The sequence below is a fragment of the Phyllopteryx taeniolatus genome, chromosome 2, assembly GCF_024500385.1.
Source record: "Phyllopteryx taeniolatus isolate TA_2022b chromosome 2, UOR_Ptae_1.2, whole genome shotgun sequence".
In the NCBI taxonomy this organism is placed as follows: Eukaryota; Metazoa; Chordata; class Actinopteri; order Syngnathiformes; family Syngnathidae; genus Phyllopteryx; species Phyllopteryx taeniolatus.
Window position 1 is genome coordinate 19,662,299 of NC_084503.1, and position 23,645 is coordinate 19,685,943.

The 23,645-nt window shown below is 41.9% G+C and overlaps 1 protein-coding gene across 12 annotated transcripts in view; it reads left to right on the forward strand.

The window, feature by feature from the left end:
- nav2a (neuron navigator 2a) overlaps nt 1–23,645 on the forward strand; it is a 205,329-nt gene that overhangs the window by 141,834 nt on the left and 39,850 nt on the right. For all 12 annotated transcript variants that reach the window (XM_061764531.1, XM_061764472.1, XM_061764493.1 and 9 more), the window contains one exon: nt 5,599–5,721. In XM_061764531.1, coding sequence (XP_061620515.1) covers nt 5,599–5,721 — 123 coding nt within the window. The remainder of the gene's footprint in view (nt 1–5,598; nt 5,722–23,645) is intronic.

The following is a 23,645-nucleotide window of genomic DNA, read 5'->3' on the forward strand; positions in this document are numbered from 1 at the left end:
AGGACCTGAAGTGGGTGATCAACATCAACTCCGTCCTCAGAAAGGCCCAGCAGAGGATGTACTTCCTGCGGCTTCTGAGAAAGCACAGCCTGCCAGAGGAGCTGCTGAGGCAGTTCTACACAGCGGTCATCGAATCAGTCCTGTGTTCTTCCGTCACAGTCTGGTTTGGTGCTGCTACAAAAAAGGACAAACTCCGACTGCAACGGACAATCAAAACTGCTGAAAGGATTTTCGGTACCCCCCTACCCACCCTTGAGGACTTGCACGCTGCCAGAACTAAGACAAGAGCGTGCAAAATCCTATTGGACCCTCCACATCCCGGTCACCGTCTCTTCCAGCTCCTTCCCTCAGGTAGGCGCTACCGATCAATGCAAACTAGAACTAGCAGACATTCCAACAGCTTCTTCCCTCTTGCAAACAACTTCTTAAACAGCTAACCTACAATTCCATGGGTACATGCTGCCAATATTTTTGTCTTAAATTTGTTGTCACATTTCTGTCGGGCCAATTATACATACTCGTGCACTCGCTGTAGTAGTCTTGCCACGCCGCACTATTTGCATATGTGTTGTTGACCAATACTGGCCACTCATGCCAGAGTAGCATCTGCCCCACTTGCACACTGACTGAGGAGTATCTGCAACATTTGCACAATCAACATTGTCCCAGATTATTGTGCTACTAGTCACTTTAAACTGCATACACTCCTTGAAGTCTCTGCGACCTTTGCACAATGGTCATTGCACCGGACTATTGCTATATTAGCCATTCAAACTGCTCTAAGTGCTAGGGGACTTTTTGCACAATTATAAAAAAAAACATTTAATAAAAAATTTGTACCGGCATTACCAGATAACGAGCAACCCTTTATTGCTCAGTGACTGTTTTTCTCAATGTCTTTATGTCTCAAAAGTGTTCTCTGTCAATTGACTGTCTGTTGTCGTACTAGAGCGGCTCCAACTACCGGAGACAAATTCCTTGTGTATTTTTTGGACATACTTGGCAAATAAAGATGATTCTGATTCTGAAAGTATTCAGACCCCCTTAAATCTTTCACTCTTTTTTTTATATTGCAGCCATTTGCTCAAAGCATTTAAGTTCCTTTTTTTTTTTAGTATTTAGTAGAAGCACCCTTTTGAGCTAATACAGCCATGAGTCTTTTTGGGAATGATGCAACAAATTTTTCACATCTGGATTTGGGGATCCTCTGCCATTCCTCCTTGCAGATCCTCTCCAGTTCTGTCAGGTTGGATGGTGAATGTTGGTGGGCAGCCATTTTCAGGTCTTTCCAGAGATGCTCAATTGGGTTTAAGTCAGGGCTCTGGTTGGGCCATTCAAAAACAGTCACGGAGTTGTTCTGAAGCCACTCCTTCAGTATTTTAGCTGTGTGCTTAGGGTCATTGTCTTTTTTAAAGGTGAACCTTCGGCCCAGTCTGAGGTTCTGAGCCCTCTGAAGAAGGTTTTCGTCCAGGATATCCCTGTACTTGGCCGTATTCATCTTTTCTTCGATTGCAAACTGTCTCCCTGTCCCTGCAGCTGAAAAACCACACCCACAGCATGATGCTGCCACCACCATGCTCCACTGTTGGGACTGTATTGGACAGGTGATGAGCAGTGTCTCCACACATGGCACTTAGAATTAAGGCCAACAATTTCTATCTTGGTCTCATCAGACCAGAGAATCTTATTTCCCACCATCTTGGAGTCCTTCAGGTGTTTTTTCACAAACTCTATGGGGGCTTTTTCAATCTTGCACTGAAGAGAGGCTTCCGTCGAGCTACTCTACCATAAAGCCCCGACTGGTGGAGTGGTGCAGTGATGTTTGACTTTCTCGAACTTTCTCCCATTTCCCGACTGCATCTCTGGAGCTCAGCCACAGTGCTCTTTGGGTTCTTCTTTACCTCTCTCACCAAGGCTCTTCTCCCCTGATTACTCAGTTTGGCCGGACGGCCAATTCTAGGAAGGGTTCTGATCGTCCCAAACGTCTTCCATTTCAGGATTATGGAGGCTACTGTGCTCTTAGGAACCTTATGTCCAGAAGAATTTTTTTGTAACCTTGGCCAGATCTGCGCCTTGCCACAATTCTGTCTCTGAGCTCTTCAGGCAGTTACTTTGACCTCATGATTCTCATTTGTTCTGACATGCACTGTGAGCTGTAAGGTCTTATATAGACAGGTGTGTGGCTTTCCTAATCAAGTCCAATCAGTATAATCAAACACAGCTGGACTCCAACGAAGGTGTAGAACCATCTTAAGGATGATCAGAAGAAATGGACAGTTAAATATATGAGTGTCACAGCAAAGGGTCTGAATACTTATTGCTGTGTGATATTTCAGTTTTTCTTTTTTAATAAATCAGCAAAAATTTCAACATTTGTATTTTTTTCTGTCAATATGGAGTGCTGTGTGTACATTAATTAGGAAAAAATTAACTTGATTTTAACATCCATCCATCCATCCATTTTCTACCGCTTATCCGAGGTCGGGTCACGGTGGCAGCAGCTTTAGCAGGGACGCCCACACTTCCCTCTCCCCAGCCACTTTATCCAGCTCTTCCGGGGGGATCCCGAGGCGTTTCCAGGCCAGCCGAAGGACGTAGTCTCTCCAGCGTGTCCTGGGTCGTCCCCGGGGACATGCCCGGAACACCTCACAAGGGAGGCGTCCGGGAGGCATCCGAATCAGATGCCCCAGCCACCTCATCTGGCTCCTCTCAATGTGGAGGAGCAGCGGCTCTACTCTGAGATCCTCCCGGATCTCTAAGGGAGAGCCCGGACACCCTGCGGAGGAACCTCATTTCGGCCGCTTGTATCCGGTATCTTGTTCTTTCGGTCACGACCCACAGCTCGTGACCATAGGTGAGGGTAGGGACGTAGATCAACCAATAATTCAAGAGCTACGCCTTTCGGCTTAGCTCCTTCTTTACCACAGCGGATCGATACAAAGTCTGCCTCACTGCAGACGCTGCACCGATCCGCCTGTCAATCTCCCGTTACATTCTTCCCTCAAGACCCCAAGATACTTGAACTCGTCCACTTGGGGCAGGATCTCATCCTCTGATTTTAACAAATGGCGGCAATATAACAAAGAGTGAAAAATTTAAGGGGTCTGAAAACTTTTCCGTACTCACTGCACATAGAAAGGTCTACCTGTATTTACTGTAAATGTACTAGTATTGAGCGCTGCTCAATACCAGACTTCAATTAAAAATCTTTGATTTTCATGCCCAGCTGTACTGTAGTATGTTAACTCATTTAACGGCAGCCGTTTTTCAGAAATTGTGAGAGCCGGGTGCCAGCCATTTTTGACAATTTTGACTGATTTTTGAAGGCCTACTGAAAATTGTGTTCTATAGCTATAGAGACATGGAACCCACCAAAAGAAAGATTTAAGCCTCTTCTTTCATCAGGAAAAAAGTACATTCTACCTTCTACCATTCTTTTGTAAGCAGTTGAACATACACACGTCGTCGTCGTCAAGGACGGCACGTCTCCATTGTTCTGGGTCAGCAGTGGCCCAATGGTTAAGATCATTGCCTTCCACTGTGGCGACCTAGGTTCAAGACCCCTACCGGACCATCCAGCAACATCTCCTGGACAAAGGGATGTGGTGTCCTTGAGCAAGACACCGATACCCCAAACTGTTCCCCGGGTGCTTAAGTTGCCCCCTGCTCCAGTGTGTTCCACTAACAACTGTGTATGTTCACTGTGATTGGTAAAATGCAGAGAACAAATTTTGTGTGCATACATGCATGTTCATGACAATAAAGATGATTCTTCTTCTGCTTGACTATTGGTCAATCGTACATTGCTGACAAATAGATTGATGACACTACATATAAAACAACATCATCTCTCTCTTCTTTTCCTCTCCGCTCTTCTGGCGCTTTGACGAATGCTCCCTCAACACACACACACACCCACGCCCCCCACCCCACCCCCGCCATCAACCTTTTTTAGCTCAGGGCTAAGTTGCCTGATCAACCTCAATGATTCCCTCCCTCCCCACAGCTCTCTTTTTTCCCCCTCCTCCACCTTTTGCAGACAGACACAAGCGCATGTGTTGCTGCATACCAACACTGAGCTCCCACACATTCAGGCTCTACATGGACACACAGTTTAAACTGCGTCTGTCCAATTCACTATCTCATTAATCCTCCAACCCTCAACTGCTGATTTTATGCAAAGAATGGTAGATCTAAGTAAAGTGCAGAACAGATAACGGACAAAACTTTGGTTTGGAGTTCACACTAACCTGGACGTGATTGATTTGGACTAACAATGTTTGAGGCTGAAAGGTAGGTTTGATAATTATGCTAACTTAGGTCACTTCGTGTTGAATTAACAGCTTAGTTTTGGAGTGTTACTGCTTAGTCAGCCCAGTCTTGTTTAGGCACGTTGCTCCTGCATTCAGTTACAGGTTAACAGGTTTCTGAGACCTGGAAGAGGCTCACTCACGCCTTGTGTTTGTGTGTGTGCATGTGTATTTATGTGGTTGTGGAGCTAAGAACATTCTCTGTCTTCCAGCAATGTCTGCTTTTTTTTTTTGTATGATCAAATAGGCTGGACAAAAGTCATATGTTTTCAGAACAAGTGTCCTATTATTGTTTCTTGGAGGAGGAATGTTGGTTTTGCAGCAGTGGAAAAGGAAAACTGAAAAGTGTTTGATTTACTCATACTGACTCTTTGAACCATCATGTAGTAGTGGAATTGTTCTTAAGTTCTGTGGGGATCGTACAGTATGATAACTTGGAGTGTTTGAAGTATGTAACATCTTATTCAACATCTAAAATATTCCATGTGCATACAAAGTGTAGGCTTTAGCCTCTCTATTTATTTAGCTTCTGTCCAGCAGGTCAAATGCTGACTGTGTTTAAGTTTTGGACATACGTATAAGGGAAACACTGTGCTGTATATACTGTACGTATTGAGTCCTCTCACACTGAGATTAACCAGAAAGGGTCATAGTGTTCAAAATCTCACTGGGCTTATTTTTCCACTCACTTAACTGTAAAAACAAAATCATCACGGTCCCACACAGAAAGCATTCAGCCACCCAAAGATCCAGCCTCAAGTTTAAATCAGCAAACATTTGATTGAGTTACACCTGGGACAAATGTGTCAATATTTAGCTCCATTAGGAGTCTCCTAAATGGGTCAATATTTGGGGGATTGGTCAGTGTTGCTTTAGTTTGAGTGGGAATGTTTGTGTAAGTGCTGCTAACGGTCGCCCTCTTCTTACAACCAAAAGATCAAATTTTCATCCTTCTCATGAAATGAATGTCCTGATTATCTACAGTAGCACTTACTGTACTCGAATGTGCAGTATATTGTATTGTTTTTTTTACATCAAATTAAGCCAGTCCAAATATTCCAACATGTAACAGATCTCGCTGACACACCAATGCCTTTAACTGTCAGCAACCTGAGAAATGTATATTCACTTCACTGCTTGTTCTCTTTACTATCACAGAGGTCCCAAATGTAGAAGTAAAATATGATGAACAGAAGTGCTTCCTTCTCCCAGAAGAAATGTTTTAACCCTACTTTAGCTTAACTAAAGTGTAGCCTTTTTTTAATGTGATTTTGTGCGTGTTTTGCAGCTACATGACTGATGGAGGTTTGGGTCTGTATACACGACGCCTGAACCGGCTGCCCGACAGCATGTCCGCCGTTCGAGAGACGTTGCATCGAAAGGCATCCTCTGGACAGGGAGATGCTGACAGGTAGGTCTACAGTATCTCAATAGCCAATAAGATACTCTGGGTTATTGTTAACGTAATATCACACATGATTCTGCTGTTGAGATGTGATTATTTCAAAAGGGCCGGTTTCTTATTTCCTGCTTTTCCTCTAAAGTCTCCTTATACTATTGAAAGACGTAATGGAGCACTGTAGGAAAGTTTTCTAGGACATGTAAACTATTTGACATTGTATTCCTAGTCTACGGTTGTAAAATAAAATGTGACTTCTATGTTTTACCTGTAGCTGATTTAGTTGGTTAAGTTGATTAAGTCATTTGATCATTGTTGGTTTGATTGTTTATACCACAAAGCTGGGATGTCTCTGCTGGTTGCCTAGCAGCCACACAGTGATGTCTAGACAGTACGAAGTGATTACACGTGGTAATGGGTTAAACTTCAGAGGTGCTACTGGGGGGCTCAGGAGGAGTTCCTTTTTAAACAGTGTCATGTTAGCAGTCTGGCCTGGGTTTCATGTTGTCTTCTCAGCTAAGCTTGCTCACATTTGATATGTATCAGGCAGGAATAAAAGAGAAAATGATCCACATATAATTTTTTATCAAAGATTAAATGAAAGTGAAGAATATGTGGGGAGAGAACTGCTAAAAAAAAAAAAAAATTGGAGGTAGTAGTAGTTAAGGAGTTGCAGTGTCACTGATGGTGTAGTGATACAGTTGAGGGACTTTGGCGCAGGCAGAGTGTATTCAAGTCCCACTCAGTGACGGTGTGAATGTGAGTCTGAATGAAAGAATATATGTGCCCTACGACTGACTGGCGATCAGTTCAGGGTGGTAGTTTGCCTTTCACCCGAAGTCAGCTGGGACAGGGTCCAGGACTCTGGGCCCCTGCGCAAAATAAGCGGTGTAGAGAATGGATGGATGGATAGTTGAAGTACACCAATACACATTAACAATGCTTTGTTTTGATACAGACCGTCAGGTAATCATTTAACAATACACAAATTCGTAGTGTTATAGAACTACTGTATACTACATTGATGTGTTCTATCAGCTCTTGTAACCAGAATATTACAAACATTAAATACAATGCAGTTCTACATGACTGCAAACTATATGCACATTAATGAACTTATTGTTGAGTGTACATCTCTTAACAGTGCCAATCAGCACCAAGCAACGATTGTGCAGGTGTACTTAGTGTCCGTTCCAAACGAATGGTTTCCCTTAATTGTTCTTTAGTCAGGCAGAGTTGATGTTTGGTGGTAATAGTTTTAGTTGTTGCAAGCTGCCCCCCCACTCTATAAATCCTCAGGTGTGGCTAATTTCCTGTCTATGCGACTTTTAACCTTTGCCCTGTGAGCTGCCTTTTACCAGTTATAAACACAAACACACCGACAGACACATAAACACCCACAAACCTTGGTAAACTCCTCCAGTCCATAGTTGAGCCATACCACAAGTGTCCCACAGCTAACCTTTCTCCCTCGCTCCTTACAGCTTCTCTAGCTTTTCTCTGCAGCATTCAACTTTCTGTCTTTATCACTTTTTCATCATCATCTTAAACTTCTATTATAAGGACTGATAACGAGAGGAAAGCAATTATGGTATGAAAGTCACAGACTCTTCTTTTTTTAACTCGATTAATTTGTGCTTTCATGTTTCTGTGAGCTCTAGTGAACAAGCAGCCCAATAGTATGATTTTATAGAAGCTAATTATCTTTGGTTCATTATAAGGAAAGAGAGGCTAACGGAGGATGAAATTGTTAACTTTCTTCCCCCTTGAAAGAATGCGTGAATGTGCTGACCAGTTGTAGCGATAGGATTCATTTAGAAGATTTGGGAATGCATTGAAACTATAAAGAGAAACTCAGGTAACTGGAGACTAAGGGGCAGTGTTTTCTGTTGTAAAGGATGAGACTAATTTAACAGATATAGTTGGCTGATGGTGCAGCCAAAATAGGTGGAGGACTGTGAGCTTCTCTTGTTTTCCTACAGTTTGTGTTTTGTAGCTGTCCCAGGTGAAGAAGATCCGAGCTTCGATGTTGTGCATCTCTGTCCCATATTTACTGACTAGGTGTGGTACCTGTGTATAAACCTGTTTATTTTTTATGTGGTTTTCCACGGTGCGGGGGAGAGGAAAGGTGTCAGGTGTTGCTGTGGTATTGGGGCAAAAACCTTGTGACCCCTGGATAAGGAGGGCACAGGCTTCAAAGGTCTGCCTTTGCAGTGCACGGCGTTTGAAAAACCTTTAAGCTTTCACACTAAAGCCTCCACACCGAGCCCAGTGTAGACTAATGAGCGCTGGAAAGGAAGCAGCACCAGGAATCTTTTATGGTGCAGCTTGTTCAACTCTCACAACACTGCTTAAAGTACCTTTTGTGTTGTTGGATACACATTTAATACTTATAAATTAAACTCAAGACTTTTAAAATAACAAAATATAAAAACAAGATCCAAAACAAATGTCAGCCCAGTTAATGTTGGTGTCAAGGCAGGTGGAGGGGAGGAGGAGGATCTGAGGGAAAGGGTGGTAATATGGACCAAGTTGGACAAGTACGCCGGGGAGAGGTGAGCCTTAAACGTATATAGGGCGATTTTCAAAGCGAGGTGTGGTGGAAGGATGGGTTTTGGCAGCTGAGTTGGCAGTTTTATAAAGCCAGCTGAGTTCTGAACCAGTTGGACTGATGAAGTATGTTATGAGAAATACGAACATATTTTATGAGGATCATTTAATTGATTAAGCAATAAGAGAGGAAAGGAGGTGGGATTTCGGCACTGTGTTTGTTTAATGTAAAGCTGAAGCTGGGTCCTATCCACATACAGTAACAGTAGAAGGCTGTACAGTATTTATGGAAAATACTGCCAATGGGGAGTAAAATAATTATTTGAAGGGGCAGAGCCCTGGGGCACACCTGTGGTAACAGAGAAGGGCCGGGATGTGAAAGACAAAGGATCAACTGAGTCTAGCCTGAGTGGTGTGATCTCGTGGGGTATGCCAACTGAAGTCAGTCTGTTTTGAAGAATTGTGTGGGAGATGATGGAAGAGGATGGAGAGTAGCCCGGGGTCTGCTGCCACGAGGAAGAGATCATTGGTTATTTTTGTAAGATTAGACTTTTCAGTATTCTTTTCTGTGATGCCACAAACCAGACAGAAATTTCAATACATATTATGGGTTTAATGAGTGTTGAATTGGAGGGGCAGCAAGGCTTGAGCGGTACAGTAGTCCACTGGTCCACCATGACCATGATGTCGAAGTGGAGGAATTTAGAAATAAGTTAGGCAATTAGAAGTTGAAAGACCACAGAAGGTGAGGTTTCCCAGAAGAAAGAACTCTCAGATCCCAGGTGAATATACAGTATCTCAGACTTGGCAGGGAAGCAACATCCAGATGGAGGTACAGCACCATCGGCAGTGTCACCAACAGCCAGGGAAAGAGGTGCAGAAAAAAGACAGTAATTTATTTCTGTAGCTACAGAGAGAGGAAGCACTCTATAACAGGGGTGTCATCTGATTTGACTTCTCTTTGTTGAAGCAGACAATTGAGTCTATGTGGTGTGAAACTGGTTTTGTTTAGCTGTTGCTTTATGAACTCACTGGCTGCAACATTAGGTACAGGTGCAAGTATCAAAGTCCATCTTTACATTGATGATAATAATTAGACTTTACACCGATTTTATCGGGCTGATTGGTATCGGCCGATATTTAGCATTTTATGCTTGATGGACTGCACTTATATAGCACTTTATCTACATCATCACAGTGCCCAAAGCGCTTTACAAAGCCTCACATTCACACACACATTCATAAACCAATGGGCGACTGCTGCCATGCAAGGCGCTGCCAGGCCCAAAGGGATCAAATTAGGGTTCAGCGTCTTGCCCAAGGACATGCGGACAGTCGTAGCAGGGATTCGAACCTGTTCTATCTACTGAGCCAAAGCCACCCCAACATAATCCCATTGGTATCGCAAGACAAGTCCAGATATGTGTGACAGACCACCAAGGACTGCATAAAAGAGGTTTGATGAAGAGCTGATATTGTATTTCAAAATAAAAGTCTACGAAAACTAATAAACTACATTTTTTAATGCATCTCAAGATTCAAATTAGCCTTGCTGGTTGCAGTCCTTAACCGAAGAGCATTGACGTCCATATTATTGGGAAGCTTTTATTTTGAAGGTGGCTTTCGCCGCGAGTTGGCGACTTGTTACCGTAATGCCTAGTATGAACAAAATTAGGGGCGGCTGGCTTGATTGCTACTTTACGAGTGGAGGCTGGCATGACCGGCGCTATATACCTACTGGGGGTGTGCCTTTAGCGTCCTCCTTCAGGCGCACCCTTCCCCCTTTACGTCCGCATGCTGTCCTCAGCCACATCCGCTTTTCCTCTGTATAAGCAGGGTGTCGGCAGGAAATGCTCCCAGTCAGTCAAGCGGAGCGCTCATCAAGCAACAGCATTTATAGATTTTGGAACTCGGTGCACACATAAGGCGCCCGTCCATTTTGGAGAAAATTTAAGACTTTTAAGTGCGCCTTATGGTCGTGAAAATACGGTACTTTTAATACGATACGGCTCACAAGCAGGCAATAAAATGTTATGTAGCCTAGCCAGCTACTGCTCGCGCGAACGGTTGGACGTAAACTTGCCGCCGTTCTGTCGAATCATGCGCTAAAGTTTTGTTGTGGGTGAAGTAATTTAATTAAAAATAAAGTTATTTAATTACAGTAAGTTAGCCCCCATTATTTCTGTCATGTAATGTTGGTTTGACCTGACTGATTAGAACACACGATCTGACTATAGCAGTGATTTCCAACCTTTATGGAAACAAGGAACCTTATTTTACAATTGAAAAATCTGACGGCACACCAACAAACAAAAATGTCACAAACAGTGCATACATTAATTACTGTGTTTACTTCCTGCCATCTAATAGAAGACCATTCACATTCATTTGTTTGCACTATGCCTCACTGGCATTTATTGTAAATATAATTTGTTGAGCAATTAAGTACACAAGTATATACAGTAAATGAACAGGTCATTTAAATAGACACATTCCTCCATCTTGTGATCGCATCGGTGATTGGTTATCGTTCTTTTAAACTGTGTTCGTCCCCAAAAATCCTGATCGTGTAAAGCCTAATAATAATGTATAGTTTTGAAGTCTCAATAGCCTGTTACAAAACTGAATAAAGTTAGCAAAGTATTAGAAAGACCTCACTAAACGTTTCACACAGATTTCTCAAAATTGGCCCATAAGCCCCATAACAGTAGATATCTCGCATTGATTTGCCTTTTACACAGAATGAAGCAAAGCAAGATATTTCTGTAACTTTCAAAAAGCTGCACTGCATCCCGTAATCAGAAAACTACATGCATGATGATGCAAGCTTTAGGTGTGACATATAAAATACTTTCTTAGGGTACTTCAATCTTGGGTGTTAAAGGTGCCGTATTTTGCCAAACCAACTTTTTCTAGTATTTGGGATGTAATACTGTCCCTATGGTGCCTCAGTAAACGTGAAATATGAATTAAAATCGTCTATGCATTCCTGAGTTCCAGACCTTTTTCTACTGAGAGGCCTGAAATCAGCTCATTTGAATGTCTTAAGCTTTTCTACATCACTAGCGAAGCTCTCCGCCTACCTCTCCGCTCCCGAGCCAGCACGGTCAACATAACAAACACGTGTGCTCTCACAAGTGGGTCTTCTACATGGAGGCAACCAATCAGAAGAATGGGGGCGGTCTTCGCCAAATTTGGACAAAGCAGATTCAAAAGTGGGTCAAACAGAAGTAGCTGTAAGAGGGGCCTTTTTCTGGACACTGGCCACACAAAACCAAGGTGTTTTTTAAAATGAAATTGACACTTTTAAAGATTCACTCTATAGCAGTCTAAATAGCCAAAACATGGGACCTAAACTTTATCTTTACATAGAGGCTGCCTCTAGTACCTCACAAGCTGTAAAATTGCCACGTCAGCTTTGTTTTTCCATTTGGTGTGGCATTAATACAGAACAGATACACAGGTGTTTCTGGCAGTGTCAAAACATCAAAACTGAGCTTTATTATTATTTGATACAGCTCCAGTATTGGACCACATTACATTACATTATTCAGGTGTACCTGTTGTTGTGGCCAGTAAGTGAATATAATTTGTTTTTAAACTTGTGTAACCTCTAGTATCATCCATGTCACGGCAGAGAATGAATTACGCAAGGAAGTAAAAACTAATTAACGGTTTAAATTTAATTACTCAAACTGAGATTGCTTGAGCTCTCAAGTTACTTGTCTCAGTGGTATATCATACACCTAACGGTTGTTTAGGCTAACTTAAATGTCCCACATTGGCTGCCTCAAAGTTCAAAGCCCATTTTCAATGTAAGTGCTAACATTAGTGTGAGGGGTGTTGGCATTATTATGTCTGCCCACATGATGGAGAATCATTTTATTGTAAGTAGGATGGCTGTTAAGAATTCTTTACTTGATCTATGAATGATGGGTCATTGTCAGAAGCACAGGTTGTGTGCCAATTGCTCTTCTGCTCAGTCTAATCTTTTCCTCACTTTAGTGGCGTTTTTATCTGCAACACCTGCAAAACAACTTTAGTTTGCCTGTGTACAAGAGTTACCGGTACTCCAAAATAATCTCGCAAACATCCGCCATTTCTTCAGATTAAGTAATCAGATTATTGTTGGCAGTCCATGACATCTAAGCAAGGCAAAATGTTGACTTTTTTTTTTTTTTTTTTTTTTTTTTTTGCCTGCAAACATAGCTATGACTGATTTTTACAATCTTGTCAAAAAAGGCTTTCCACAAATGGGGGTGGGAGGAAACCGTTAAACTTGGAACATAGCAGACATGGTTTCTTCAACATAATTTGTCTCTCGGACAGATGTTTACCACTTTACAATGCAAAATAACTGCCACCTTCAGGACTGAATCGCATTGTCAACATTCGGTTACAGCATTGTAGTTTACAAATACCCAAGTTGTCTTCTAGTTACTCTGCTAATTTGGCCTCTACCCTGGGGTAGACCAAACTAATGCTATATGGTATTATTATATATGTTATGTTTGGCCTTGGCAGTGGTTTTAACTGCTGCATGCTCTTCGAGTAACGGGTTTGTGGTTTTAAAATGGTAGCACAGTCACCACATTATAGTCATCGTTAAATTGATTTACTCCTATACATCCCGCATTTGTATCAACATGTTGTCAGAAAGCATTTAAGAGGAAACCAAATCTTATGCGATATGATATTTAAACTACTGAATTTCCCGGAAACATGAGTATCATTGCACTTTTGTGAGCTCTGCACACATACAGACAAAAGCTTTCCATTATACCAGAAATAAAATAGCATCAAAATGAAGAACGTTTTGAAAGTTTGAAACTCGGATTCAACCAAAAAGGTCACACCTAAAATCTGGACCACCGTTGTCTTTGCATTAAGACGGGGGACCATAAATTGGTACATTTTCACCGGTTTTAAAGAGTCTGGACTTTTAAAGACCGGAATCGTCTTTAAGAAATAAATTAATTAATAAAAAAAAAGATCTGTCAGATAATGCTGGTGTCTTATAAATCAATTAAACTTAAAAAAAAATTGTGCACATACCTACCACATCACATACAAACATGATGCAAACATGCAATCTAGTGCCTCATTTTGTCAATCAATCACCCGACCCATTGATGCGATGCACACACTGAGCAGCAGTGTGTAGAGCAATGGACCCAGAGACTTCGCTCATGGGCATTACCTATTTGTGTCTCTAAACCAATGAGTATGCTGAATTTGGGTGATGTCAGCACTGCTGGTTAATGGTTGTATTACGATTAACCAAATACAATCGAGTCCTGATGCTTTCAATGTGCGCAGTGACTGCAATGGCAGACTGCCCATATTCCAGAAGCTAATTTTCGATTAAAAATACATATTTATGTTAATGCTATCCAAACAAACTTGCCCTCAGTATAATTTTAAGTGTTAGAAGTAACAATATTAAAAGTCGTTTTGAAAATATATCACGCCATTAACATAGAGGATTTTTTTTCAAAGTCGCGTTTGCCAGCCAGTGGACATCAGTGAAAATGCATTGTAATGCAATACAGTGCAGTATATAAATAAACAGTCAAAGTATGGTGTCGCTGTTTATTTATTTATGATTACCGTACAATTTTTATTTATTTATATATTTTTTCCACATAATCGTCTTGTAGTGTATAAAGTCAATGACTTGAACGTTTGGTAAATGGAGAATTATCTGAACTTCACACACAGACTTGAATTCAGAAAATGAGGAGCATGTTGAGATAAGGGGTCCATTTTGAAATCAAGTGTTTTTACTTGTTAGTATCTGTTTTTCATCAATTGAATGTCTTATATGCAAGTTTTAAATGGAATGCATAAGAGGCCAAGAGTGAGAATGTGATTGTTCTGTTGCAAGATTCACAGAGAGATGGTGGTGAGGTTACTGGCACGCATGAAAATCTTGATGTGGCAGGTGAGACTGAGGAGGCAGACAGTGTAGTGAAAGAGGATGACAAAACAATATTTCTTAGCAGATATTGTTTAGTATACCTTTGTATGTTTTTGTGTGGTTGGTTCATGGCCTATTATAAAGCTATTTGACCTCAACATTTATTTTATTTATTTATTTATTTATTTTTAAAATTGTAATTTATTACTTTAAGAGCTCTCTTATGGTCATGCAGCAACCTGTTTGCGCACTTTTCTGCACTGCCAATTCGAAATAATGTCACATTTAAAAAAAAAATAAAAAAAAAAAAAAAAAGGGAATGGATATATTTTTTTAAATCAAATTCATCAATTAATCGAAAAATAATCGACCAATTAATCAGTTATAAAAATATTCATTATTTGCAGCCCGAGTTTCCTTAAAATGGTTTGGACAAATTGTCCTCACCTCAGGTCAGGTCTGATTCACACACATACACATACACACACACACATTACACTCCCCTTCTCTCAGGTTGTTGGCTCTCATGTCTGGACTTGAGTAGGTCCCCTGTAGGTCTCAGGTACAGGAAGAGAGAGGCCCCCCCTCCTTTCACCAACAACATCAGACTCTTGACCTATCGCCCCGTCTGCCTGTCTGTCCTCTCTTAAATCACCTTCACCGCATGTTGTGCACCAGAGAATTTTTTGACCTTAGGTTGAGTCTGTCTTCCTACCTTCTTCCCTCCAGTCTTGTGTTAATGAGCAAGCAAACCTGTTCCCTGTAGAACAGGTCTGGCCCTCCAGACCTCATTTGCATTTATACTGGACCCGGCTTGGTAATCGCAACAACCTGCCAAGACTGACCCCAGCTGTTGTTTCGGTAGGCCTTGCTTACTCGGCGGTGTCTGGGTGTCCCAGCCTGCCATGTGTGTGCTGGGCTGAGTTGTTTCCCTGCTTTGGAATAACACAATTGTTTGGTTAATAATGGTTGCAGGGATGGTCTGTGTTGGGTTACCAGCGTCATTGGCACCACTCTGTCCTCTCACTAAACTTTAAAACCTCAGATTATTTAGTCGTTGATTTAGAACTACCCTGAGGTGACTTTGGTACTTGTAATATGTTGTCTCATTGTATATATCTGGGTCAGTAGATGTCCATTTGTGTGAGGTCTCAATGCAAACGCCTATCCAGCTATCAGACCAGGATGAATCAAATGTAATATTCCTGAGTGAAAAGGATCTGGCTGGTTTGTTGCAGTGTTTGCTCTATACTTTGTGTTCACATTGATGATGACGCACAGTGTGAAACGTAGTAGCTTTTCAAGTCATTGCTGAATGAGGCCTTTTTTAAAATTATATACAGGTATTGGTTAACTCTACGTCATTGAGTTTGACTGTTAATATTTGCGCTGAGATATGAACAGCCACCATTCTCATTGAGCTTTTCTCTCTGCTTTAGAATCCTAAATAAGTGGCTTCCAGTCATAAGACATTCTGTGTATGTGTGTGTGTGCGTGTGTGTGTGTGTTTGTGTGCGCGCGTGTGTCTGAGGTGGTATGGCCTACAGTCTTCTTCGAGGTATGGATTGCAGTAGAGGCTGCCAGGTCAAACGTTAACAGTTCTCCCAAACACCCACTCAAACCACAATACCTAGACTGAGCACAAGGCTATCATTTCAGTGCTTAGAATTTTGCCATATACAGTATAGTAGTTGCAAGAACAAAGTTGGTGGGACCAAAAGGGTTTGCATTATCTACATCCTTACTTTCTTTAACTTTACATTATCAGATGAGACAGACCCTATTTAAACGTGTTTCAGAACATGGACTTACTGAATGATGTCCTGCTTGCTGCTCTTGGCTGTATTGAAGAACATATTTCCTCCTTCTGAGTTTTAATAGGAACATCTGTTCCAACACAGGACACACACACAAACAGTGGAGTGTTTGAAGGCAAGCACACAGTTCAAAGGTTGGCTTCCAAGTCTCTGGACCAGCCAGAATCTTAACCAGGTCACCAGGTAGATGCGGAATGAGAAGGAGAGCAAAGGAGGTTAATAGATTGGATTGAAATACATTTACGCAGTCTAATGGATCAACGTTCATATCATATCATCAGTATTTCCCTCCATGCCACTTAAATGTGGGGAAAATTCCTGTTGTTGCTTGTTGCATGCTTCATTTTTTTTTTACTTAAAACAAATCTTTACCTTAGTCTATACTAATCTATTGAAACGTATGCTGTGTGCTGATAACACAATGTTATGTATTCGATATTATTTGCTAAAACTATAGAAACTTTAAGAGTAGAGTAGAGTAAGGTTTCATTTGTGACCCATGGAAAGTAGATAAGCATGAAAGAAGTAAGTTTGTTTTTATCTTGTAGCTACACACCAGTACAACTGCTTATTATTTATTATTCAACCCTCAGGAGTCCCAAAACTATGGATCACAGATGTGCAGCACTGGACTATACTTCATTGTAGCACTGAGGTGACAGTTGACTGTTTTGTGTGCACTGTGTAATGTGTGTATGCATGTAATGAATTCCATATTAGTACCAGTTGACTTTTTAAATGTCCCTTTTTTGTTGCAGCAGTGGATTCAGTATTGTGAGTGTGTATTCAGTTATGCGTGTCACGTGTGAAGAGATTGTGTTTATAGTGTGGATACGGGTGAGTCGTTTGAATGAGAGTGTGTTGACACATCAAACAAAGCAAAAGCAAAAGACACAGAAGGAAGTCTGTGTGAAAGGGAAGTGACCGGAGGGTCTTAGGGCTCTGATCGATCTCATGAATGCAGATCGCAAATGTTTTCTCAAAGCGAGGGAGACAATAGCACCAGACATTCCTGAGTGTGAAGTCCAGTCATGTCATTTCTCGTCAGTGCAGGGACAGCTGTGCCATTTTCATTCCACACGCCTTCTGGTCTATGGCCCAGAATGTGCCGGGTCCCATCTCAGCCTCCCCTTTGCTTACCTCTTGAATCTACTCCTCCTGTAGTCACAAATTGCAAAGTAGGGGATGAAGTGTCTATTTCCACAAGTGTGACCAATACAAAATGAAACAAGACTGTTTCGCAACTGCTGTCAGTTGTTGTGCTTCGTTCATATTCAGAAAGCGTGATTTTAATCCGAATACATGAAGCTAATTTGCATACAGCATTGGTTTCCATCCATCCATTTTCTGAGCCGATTCTCCTCACTAGGGTCGCGGGCATGCTTGGAGCCTATCCCAGCTATCATCGGGCAGGAGGCGGGGTACATCCTGAACTGGTTGCCAGCCAATCGCAGGGCACATACAAACAAACAACCATTCACACTTACAGTCACACCTACGGGGAATTTAGAGTCTCCAATTAATGCATGTTTTTGGGATGTGGGAGGAAAGCGGAGTGCCCGGAGAAAACCCACGCAGGCATGGGGAGAACATGCAAACTCCACACAGGCGGGGCCGGGGATTGAACCCCAGTCCTCAGAACTGTGAGGCTGACGCTCTAATCAGTCGTCCACCGCACTGCCTGCATTGGTTTATGTTTTTTATGGTCCCTCCCCGTAAATGACGTTCAAGTTTACAAATAATAATATAGCTTCTGGACCTGCAATAAGTTGTATTTACTGTGTTCTCTTTTCTAAAATATTTATTTTCCAGGATTGAGTGACATGGCTTTTGCTTTTATATTTTGTTTGATAATCCCTCACTCTCCACTTCATTGGCTACACCAATCAAGTCTACCTGTGACAAAACAATTATTGTATTATTATTAAAACAGATAAAGACCTGATTATTGAGCCAGGTCTCATTAGATTGTGGCTGTGTAGTGATGTTTTGGTCAGTGAGTATACATTCTCACACGAAGAGAAGTGATAATACAGTAGACCCCCGCATATTTGCGGTTTGTCGTTCACCGATTCACCTAGTCGCAGATTTTGGCTTGGAACCTATCCCCATTATTCACGAAAACCCCCTCTTATTCATATCTTTTCCCGATCACCCACTTACCCGTGTTTTTTTTTTTTTTTTACCTGATCACACACCTATTTGCAGTTTTTCGAGGGAAAAAAAATTCATGGCAGTTTTACCGCGAACAGCAGAGGTCCAGTGTACAGGGACCTTCCACAACAATACGTACACTTCCACAATGTAAAGAGATCCAATACAAGAGCTGTATCAAAAGGTCCTGCTTTACAATGATTGTAACTTCTAGTTTAGATTGAAACTAACATAAAAAAATGTATTTAACATTTTATATTCTGGTTATAGTTTGCACTGTAGAACAGCATTACGATTGCTGGCGACAAGTTCAGGGTGTACCACGCCTCCCGCCCGAAGTCAGCTGAGATAGGGCCCAGCAGACCCGCGACCCTACTGAGGATAAGCGGGTTTAGAAAATGGACAGATGGATGGAACTCTACAGTATTGTGCTAAGAGTTGTTAGTAATTAGGGTTGCAATGATTAATCAATAAAAATTGATAATTAAAAGTGTTGGTAACGAATTTCATTATCGATTCGTTTGGCTACCTAACATCCAAGCCAAAGTAAGTGCTCATTTTTAATCAAAAAATACATACTTAAGCTAGCTCAGCCAAAGGAACTTGCTCTCAGTATAATTTTCAGTGTTAAAAGTGGCAATGTTCAAAGTTATTTTGACAATACATTACGTAATAATTACCTTAGAGGACTTTTTTTGTGTGTGTTTTCTCCGGGCACTCCGGTTTCCTCCCACATCCCAAAAACATGCGTGGTAGGTTGATTGAAGACTCTAAATTGCCTGTAGGTGTGGATGTGAGTACAAATGGTTGTTTGTTTATATGTGCCCTGCGATTGGCGAGCGACCGGTTCAGGGTCTACCCCGCCGAAGATAGCTGGGATAGGCTCCAGCAGCCGGCAACCCTAGTGAGGATAACCGGTAAAGAAAATGAAAATGTTCTTAGTCGTATGTGCCACCCAGTGGACATCCGTGGAAAGGCAGGGTTGCAGCACTCATCTGTGTTTTCACTTTGTCAGTATATTAAGAAGGTATGTGTAAGTTTTTCATAGTTAAAGTATGATGTCACTGTTTATTTATGAATAATTATCATTTTGATATATGTATATATATCCATCCATCCATTCTCTGAGCCGCTTATCCTCACAAGGGTCGCAGGACTGCTGAAGCCTATCCCAGCTATCATCGGGCAGGAGGCGGGGTACACCCTGAACTGGTTGCCAGCCAATCGCAGGGCATATATAAACAAACAAACATTCGCACCTACAGGGCAATTTAGAGTCTTCAATTAACCTATCATGCATGTTTTCGGGATGTGGGAGGAAACTGGAGTGCCCGGAGAAAACCCACACAGCCACGGGGAGAACATGCAAACTTCACACAGGCGGGGCCGGGAATTGAACCCCGGTCCTCAGAACTGAGGCAGACGCTCTAACCAGTCTTGAACCATGCCGCATTTATATATATAGCTTGTAAATAATGTTCTTGTAGTTTATAAAATTTGAAAAAGAAAAACTTTCTTGAATGTTCGGATGATGAGATAAGATGTACGTTTTGAAACTGTGTTTTTTACTTCTTTGTATGTGGCTTTCATCAATTTAATGTCTTATTTGTAAGATCTGAATGGAATGCATAAAAGTTGAAGAATGAGAATGTGATTATTGTTCCACTAGAGTCACAGAGAGACGGTGGTGAGGTTACTGGCATGCAAGAAAATCTTGAAGTGGCAGTCAAGACTGAGTAGACAAAAGTGTAGTGACAGAGAATGACAAAAACAATATTTTTAAGCAGATATTGTACAGCATACATTTATATGTTTTTGTGCGGTTGATCGATGGCCTATTCTAAAGCCATTTGGCCTCAACATTTATTTGTTGTTGTTTTTTTTAAATTAATAATGTGTTACTTTAAGAGCTATGGGATGTTTATACAGCAACCATTTTGTGTACGTTTTTTGCACTGCCAATTTGAAATATTGGCCTGTTTTTCAAAAAATAAATGGAAATGAAAAAAGTTGATTTTATCTGATTCATCGATGAATCAAAAAAAATTGTCAACCTATTGATCGATGATTAAAATAATCGTTAGTTGCAGCCCTATTTGTAATATTTTCGGTCCATCATTTTATGATAGAGTCAAAATATCAGGAACAGCTGATAGAAAAGATATTTTAAACAAAAAAAACGCAATAATAACTGAGCATTATTACGTTGGTTTTTCATACAACTCTTATGTTACATCTCAGTAGATTGAGCAGGTGGTCATATTTACTGGCTGCCAGTGTACATAGTCATTATACATTGTGAGTTGTTGTAATTATTTGAATTAGAAATGGAAATCCCTCTCTGCGATTGGCTAGCGACCAGCCCAAAGTGTACCCCGCCTCTCGCCCAAAGTCAGCTGGAATACACTCCAATTACCCATGACCATAATGAGGAAAGAAAAATGGATGGTTAAAAAAATCCCTCATCCCATGTCTCAGCTGGCACTAATATGCTTTGGCAGAAGTTTGGATACTGGCTTATCAATGCTGCTGCCATTTGTTTAGAATGTATCCAGCCCAGCTGTCAACTTGTCCGGGATGGCGCTCTCGTTCCCCAGCCCAGAGGCTTTAAGTCCCCTTTGTCTCCGTCTGCCTGCCTACTTGTATACCTGTCTGTCTGTTTGTCTGTCAGGGGATACAGAGATAGTGACTTTGGGTGATACGGACCAGCTGTAGGGTTTGGACCAGCAGATGCCTCTCCAACACAGGAAATCCCCTTACTTCTGGTCTGCAGCTCTGTTGTGGTTGCGTGAATATTTGGGCCTGCCGAGTTCCTGTCGACATGTGCCAGATTCGGACAAGGAGGTTTTCAGGAGGGGGGTTACAATCCGTCAGTGCTGACCAATCGGCCACAGCCTGTAGGGACACAAACATACCAAAGAAGTTAAACAAACAGTCTTTTTCTCAGAACAAACGATGTCACTCCTATTGGCTGACACTTTGCCTCCCCCACTCTGGACGTCACTTTAAGGTTTGTGCCCTGAACTCTGACCCATGGTGGAAAGCAGAACGCTCTCTAAAAAGAGACATCATTGGGTGGTTCTGATTAAAGTCTTGATCTCGGTTGTAAATTTTCGTCAAGCAAGCTTCTTTTACCCTTTTTGACTTTCGAGAACTTCTGCCATTCTATTAGAAAACTGGAATCATGCTTTAACAATTAAAATAATTCAATCTTCCCTCAGTGTTTATGAAAGCTGTGAGATGCAGTCACTCAGCCGAAAAGTGGAGGAAAAATTAGTTGGTGCTTGTTAGTACATCACAGCAATCATGACAATATGCTTCTAAGAGCAAGGATAACATTAGTCTGATTGGGTGTTCATCGTTACAGAAAAATTACTTTGGAGGTATTAGTATTTTGGGGTGGATAATAAATGTTTGACAGTTTGTTTTTTTAGTTTAAATCCTGAACTGATAGCGCTGCCATTAAGTGCTAGAAAAAGAATGGAAAGAAAATTGTACATTAGCATTTGTGTAATATGGTACTGTATCTTTGAGCATTCACACAGAATTGTAATAACATTTTTGATATTTGGGGAAACTTGCACATTTAATACATGAAATGGAACAGCAATAAGAGCATGTCCTCTTCTTCCCAGTGGTTCTTCCTCTCAGTAGCAGCCCGCGGTTAATGCCCCAGTCTCCTGTGATTGGCCGTAAAGAGCTTGGTTGGTTGTCAACTGGTGGGTAGCTTTGCCAGCAGGAGGCTGTGGGACGGGCCACGCCGTTTAGTCCGATCTCTAATTAGAGATGTCAGGGTGGATCTGTCTGGGAAATTGCACAGTTGAACGCACACACACACATAAACCGTAGCAGGAAAATGCAGTGAGGCAACAGTGGGATGAAGATTGTCCTTCAGTTTCACTCTGTGATCATGTGGCTTTGACTTGTGTTGCCGTCTGATTTGAATTTGGCTGAAGTGGCTTATTCAGGGCTTGGGCCGTGTTTGTGTGCGTGTGTCGGTGTTCTCTATTAGTAGCACGACCTCAGCAGTGAACCGGTTAACAGTCCTTGGGGAGGCTCATGTTACTAGCAGCAGGGCAGGTCCTTCCCCTCTCTGCCCCCCCCACCACTTAGTCTCTCCCTGATAGTCCAGAGAGAGACAAACAGTACCCGAGGGATGAAGCATCACTGCAGCAAGTGACAAAGGAGCCCCATCTAGGAACACAGCCAAGGTGAGAGAGAGAGAGAGAGAGAGAGAGGGACCGAGAGAGAGGACAAGAAACACTGAGGGAGCTCAGGGTGAGAGTGTGAGACTTTTGGCTCTCGGCAGCATGGAGTCATGAAGCATTCTGTCCAGCTTGACGCTTTCCTGCAGCGTTCTGGTTCCCACGGCAACCAAGGCACCCTTAGCAGGTCGGTGTGTGTGTGTGTGCGCATATGTGTGTGTGTGTGTGTGTGTGTGTGTGTGTGCGTGTCTAAACTTAATTTGAAGAGTAGTAGTCATTTGTAGAGGAAATGTCTTTCTCGCGATGACTTTGATTCAGTATTGTTCAGGAAGTGTTTAGATCTTTATGGTTTTATGTATGTCTTTCTTTCATTCTACTGTGTGGGACTTTCCCCTGTGGCCGCTGCGGTCGCTCTAAATCTCTAAGCACCTTTTAGCCTACATGGAAGCTTTCAACTCCAAAGGTTGTTGAATTTCTTCTCTGGCACTCTTTGATTTACTGTTTTCTGTTTGCGAAACCACCTGTTTGTTTTTCTTTACTTCGATTCTGCCAAGTTATTCATGGCCTCATGCTAGCTCATGATTTGGCTTAAAATACAGTATGTTAAACAACTACAGTGTGTATGTATTAGGGCTGCACGTAACTGGAAAAAAATGACGTTGCAATTTTTTTTTTTTAAACCTGTGATATATGTTGCGATGTGATATAATACAGGAACAGTGTTGGGAAAGTAAATTTTCTACACGAACTAGTTCAAAGTTCAGTTCATCGTTCCAAAATGAACTAGTTCATTTCATCCATCCATCCATCCATTTTCTGAGCCGCTTCTCCTCACTAGGGTCGCGGGCGTGCTGGAGCCTATCCCAGCTGTCATCGGGCAGGAGGCGGGGTACACCCTGAACTGGTTGCCAGCCAATCGCAGGGCACATAGAAACAAACAACCATTCGCACTCACAGTCATGCCTACTGGCAATTTAGAGTCTCCAATCAATGCATGTTTTTGGGATGTGGGAGGAAACCGGAGTGCCCGGAGAAAACCCACGCAGGCACGGGGAGAACATGCAAACTCCACACAGGCGGGGCCGGGGATTGAACCCGGGTCCTCAGAACTGTGAGGCTGACGCTCTAACCAGTCGCCCACCGTGCCGCCAGTTCATTTCTTAGTTCATAATTAAAAATGTTGAACTAAGTTCACTGGTCCAAAAATCAAGTAGTTCATAGTACTTTTTTAAATTTTACATTTTTATATTTTTCAATATGTTGCTGACTTAATTTCCTGGAGTTTCGTTT